Source organism: Morone saxatilis, unplaced genomic scaffold (genome assembly GCF_004916995.1).
Source record: "Morone saxatilis isolate NCDOM2014 unplaced genomic scaffold, NCSU_SB_2.0 Contig11, whole genome shotgun sequence".
NCBI classification, from domain to species: domain Eukaryota; kingdom Metazoa; phylum Chordata; class Actinopteri; family Moronidae; genus Morone; species Morone saxatilis.
Window position 1 is genome coordinate 7,807,186 of NW_023339663.1, and position 4,809 is coordinate 7,811,994.

At 41.0% G+C, this 4,809-nt stretch overlaps 1 protein-coding gene across 2 annotated transcripts in view; it reads right to left on the reverse strand.

Moving 5' to 3' along the window:
* slc12a1 (solute carrier family 12 member 1) overlaps window positions 1-4,591 on the reverse strand; it is a 12,472-nt gene extending 7,881 nt beyond the window's left edge. Inside the window, exons 1-8 of one of the 2 annotated variants that reach the window (XM_035652520.1) lie at window positions 4,170-4,591; window positions 2,683-2,817; window positions 2,236-2,311; window positions 1,260-1,355; window positions 789-928; window positions 595-705; window positions 381-492; window positions 112-239 (exon numbers count right to left, since the gene is read on the reverse strand). In XM_035652520.1, coding sequence (XP_035508413.1) covers window positions 112-239; window positions 381-492; window positions 595-705; window positions 789-928; window positions 1,260-1,355; window positions 2,236-2,311; window positions 2,683-2,817; window positions 4,170-4,418 — 1,047 coding nt within the window. In that variant the 5' untranslated portion in view covers window positions 4,419-4,591. Of the gene's footprint in view, window positions 1-111; window positions 240-380; window positions 493-594; window positions 706-788; window positions 929-1,259; window positions 1,356-2,235; window positions 2,312-2,682; window positions 2,821-4,169 lie in introns of both variants that reach the window. The other variant, XM_035652519.1, reaches the window with a different exon arrangement.
* Window positions 4,592-4,809: the final 218 nt, after the last annotated feature.

Consider the following 4,809-nt stretch of genomic DNA (forward strand, 5'->3'; position numbering starts at 1 on the left):
TTTTTTTTTTTTTTTTTCACCTTCAGCTTTATGTTTAAAACCTATGTACCATATTAGCTCATGATTCCTCTGCATTGGTCTTATGCAATGACTTCTGTATGAAAAAGTTACCCGCAAGTCGCCAGAGATGTTGGCTCCAGCCAGGATCCCAGTTGCAGCAGGGAAAAAGATGGCAAACACTGAGAAAAATGACTCGCCCTCTCGAAAATCTGGAGGAAAGTTCTCTAAGAAGATTTTCGCTGTAAAAAAGAGAGTGAGAGAGGGAAGAGAAATGAAAAATGTGAGAAATTAGGTGAACAGTGCTTTGTGAATGAGTCAAAGTTTCACGTTTTTAAGCTTTTGTAATGCAGATGTGCATTGGTTTGGAGAGGGTGTCTTACAGTTATAATTGAAGATGCCTTTGGATTTCTTATCAGTGGTTACAGGAATGAATGTTCCTACAAACACATTCACTATGGCCACCAGGAGGATAATGAGCAGAAGAATCTGTGCCTATGAGGACAAAATAATTAAATTGATTACAGTTATAGTTGGACGTTTTACCACAGCAAGCCCAGAGATTGGCAAACAACCAGCATAATGTTCATCTCTTACCTTGGCTTCCCATTCCATTCCAGCAACAGATATAGCCAATAGCAGCACCACTGTAATACATCCAACGATTCTGATGTCATTTATGACATCCACCATGATGGCGTTGTGCTCCTGAGTGCGTCAGAAAAAGCATGGATGAGTGTACAGTCAAATATCTTGGAATGAGATCACGTGATCATTATAACATTACTCACCTTGAGCAACTCAACCACAGTCTCAGCAAATCCCACCACGTACATGGCCACAGCCACTGCATTGGCAAAGGCGAAAATTAGGCCAATCGATCCGCCAAACTCTGGTCCCAAACTTCGAGATATCAAGTAGTAGGCCCCTCCTGAAATGAAAAAATGGTGGATGATTAATTGCCATATCACTTATTCATTGATTTAATGTCAGGAAAAGTTAAATAGGCTGTAAAAACAGAGATTAGGCTTCAAAAGGTGACATTCAGGTGCAGTTTTAAGCCTTGTGTTTACCCAAACTCCTCCTGGTCATTCCATTCATGACCATTGTGTGTTATCTCAGGCTGTATACATTCATAAATCATTTTTAAACTGTTGATGCCAGCTGCGCTGTCTTTGTTATGTGAGTATCTGTTATGAGTGAAATGCTCGCATGAAAGGTTAAATTCAAATTGCTTCTGTTTATGAAATGTCTTGACTTACCTCCTCTGACCACGCCATTAGTACAAATGGCAGACATGGAAAGGCCAGTGATGGTGGTGACCACACAGCTGAGAGCAATAACCACAATTCCCAGACCTGCAATGCACACATATAAAAGCTCAGATAATTGTTTTTTTTAACAACTTACTCAAGCATTATATTTAAGAGGCCAGACATAAAGTTAATTCTGAAATGAAACCCCCCCCTCCCCACTGTCACCTTTAAACACAGAAGGAGACTCAAAGTCCCTGAGGAGTCTGGAGGCTGTAAGTTACAGCTGTCTGCTGTACCTGCTCTCCCTACAGCCTGCAGCTTTTTCTGCTTCTCAAAACCATTTAGTTACGCCGCCTGAACAAAAGCTTCTGCCGATCGATTGGTTCTTAAGCAATGAACACACTCATGAAGCCATTCACACAATTTTCCCCCTACTCTCTGTGTCTGGCACACACACAGTGCTCATAGCACTCAGCATAGACCTTCAGCAAGTTCAGATCGCTATGGAACCTCAGAAAAGGGTAGTTCAGTTGAATCTGCCCCAATTCAATCACTCCCTGCTAATGAGTGGAGGACTATATAATCCTTAATTGTCTCTTTAGTTCCTAGAATCACTGGGAACAGCGCCTTCATTTCTCAAAACATGTCGGGTGGTTGGATTTGTCTGCTGTTTCTCCAGACAACATTATCAACCTGTAAAAGAACCCTGGTTCAACTGGGACTGTGGGACTCATGTTTGGGTTGACTGATGATGTAGAGGGGCTCGACTGAAGAGTTGCACAATTTAGTAGGATTTTTAAAAGGCCTACATTAGCAGCAGATCCCAAATATATAAAAAAGGAAGAAGGTAGCCATGTGTAGAAAATAGCTATTTAAATAAATGAAGAGAAAAATTTAACATATACTAAACACAGCTATGTCCTTAGGGTCTCTGTGTACCCATATGTCCCATCTAACCAACACGTAGCCTTGTTTCACTCACCCCAGCCTGCCTGACCAAAAATCCAGGACAGACGGATGAACAGCATGACACCCCAGATGTTCAACATGCATCTCACCTGTAGAACAGAAGAACAATTTAAGTTCAGTATCTTCAGTGTAAGTCATAATTTCTTATTATGTCAAGTGGGGGATAGAAACACGGCAATGTTACTGAGATGCATACTTGAACATTTAGATGTTGTAACTACAGTTTCCATTTCATTGACAACTGAAATATTTGTTACTCAATTTTAAAAATTACTAGACAGCACTTTTGGGGTCTTTTTTTGATATTTGTGTCAGTAGCACTTGAGAAAATGCAAATCACTCCCAGACTCTGGTATGGAGAGCTCTACTTGGCCCCGCTATGTCATCGAGGTCACAGTTATGTAGCGCGACCCTGCTTCTATAAAGCAGAGGGAGCCCATCATGACCCAACATAACTCACCAGGACGCCCCTTATCCAGCCAAACTTTACTGCTCCTTTGTCAGTGGGAACAGCAGACTCCAGATCATCAGAGGGGGTCCCGTCACTCCCCTCACCATCGTCCTCCACAGTGTCTGGCACAGAGATTGCTCCATTCTGTTGGGAAAATGCAGAGGTAAATATAAGGGAAAGGAAACATGTACATGAACCGGGATATAATCATGATGATGGTGCTTTTAGCATTTTTGGTGTTAATATATGTTTTTCAATTGTAAGAAAAAGAGCATTCATCATTATGAGTTGCAGTGTTCTCTGTTCTCTCATTAGGAGATACTGATACAGTTTCATGTAGTGATGTGTGTTTGGATTTCTACTGCAAGAGGAAGATGAAACCACAGTGGTTTGATTTAGATGAATATTGATGAAAACTTTTTTAGAGATGTCACACCACTGTGTCAATGTGGATCTGTCAATGTAAACTGAAGAGAATAAGATACACCTAATTTTAACTTCCAATGAAGATGAATAGTGACTGAGATGCATTTCATTACCATTTAATGAAAGAAATTATGACTAGCAAGACACTGTCATTGTTTGTGATTATAGAAAATTATCGTATTGAGTCAAATCTTGGATTACTTGTAACATGCAACTATGTGTTGCAGGTCATTCATTAATTCCAAGTGTAGCTCGCCAAATATTTGTGCATTAAATGTACCACAGAGTTATGCTATAAACTAAACTATATATAAACTATGAGTCAGCTCTATTTAGTCTTCTCTAATAAATTTGGGGATTTGTACATGAATCACTAGTTCCTGGTGAAACCTTTTAAGATCTTCCTTTCAAGACGCTGATGATTAGGTGATAGATTGCCTTACACATTCAGACTATATCTTGCAACCTGTCCTAAACTTTCTTTCATCCTCTACCACGGAATACGTCTAAAACATCCGTCTTTTTTTATCAGTTCAGAAATGCTAATCTAGTTCAACCTATAAAACCCAAATTACCTACAACCCCATCTCTTTTGCAACACACAGCAGTATAACGGCCTAATAAAAAGCACTAAAAACTCTTAAGTGTGTCAATTGCTGTTGTGTTCCAGAATAACTTTCAGTGTCCTTTCTAGTTTCACAAGTCTTAAGGCAAATATTTAATGACTGAACTGTGGACACTGAAAGTGATGATGTTTGAATGATTAAACAACTGTAAAATATCTCACTTCACTCTGTTTTGAGTCTTTAACCTGAGTGAATGGACTGGGAGCCCGGGAGCAGAACAAAGACTGCAGTTACTGAGTCAGTGAGTTGAATTTTGGGAAAAACAGGCATAAAATACTTTCTGCAGAAGGTGAGGTAAAGGACAAACATGCTTAAGAAAAGAGGAAAATGTGTGCAGACTATTCATTGCAGTGAAAACAGAAAGACAACAAGAGAACATTGGTGAGGATCTGTATCATTCGTATTTACCAACTTCACTCACAGACATTATGTACATGCACTCACCTTCTGAAACACCTCGTGGAGCTCCTGCAGGGAGGGTCGCACAGCCCGGTGACCACTCACACTGCCTGCATTGCGATAGAAGTCAATGTTGGGCAGTCGGTCCAAAGTGTCATGACCAAAGGCACTGATCACCGAGGGCCGGACCGTCCGGTGATCCCCGTTGGCCTCCTCATAGATAGGAGGTTCATCCAGATTGGAATCATAAGCGGGGTTAACATGCTCCCCGCCGTTTGACTTTAACCTCTCCATCAGGAATGCTGAAGGAGATTCTCAGATTTTAAACAGTCAAGTATTCAGTCATCCAACAGTGTTTTAAAAGAGCAGAGCACTGCATCAGCTGGTGGTGTTATCCTCCTTTACTGATGTGTAGACTAGGCTAGGCTATTAAAATTAGAGATCTCCTCTGCTGCTCCTAGATTCTTGTGTGTAAGCTCGGTTTGTCTCAGATGGCCTACCTTTATACCCTGCATCCCAGGGTCATACACTGGCTGCCAGCTATTGGCTAACTCTTTGGATCAACCCTCAGAGAATTGACCCGAGGGGTGTCAGATATGTCCTTGCTCCATCCTAGGGGACACAAAGGCATTGCTTAACGATTAACCAAGTCATAAACTCTAAACGAGAGATAAAGACGCTCATT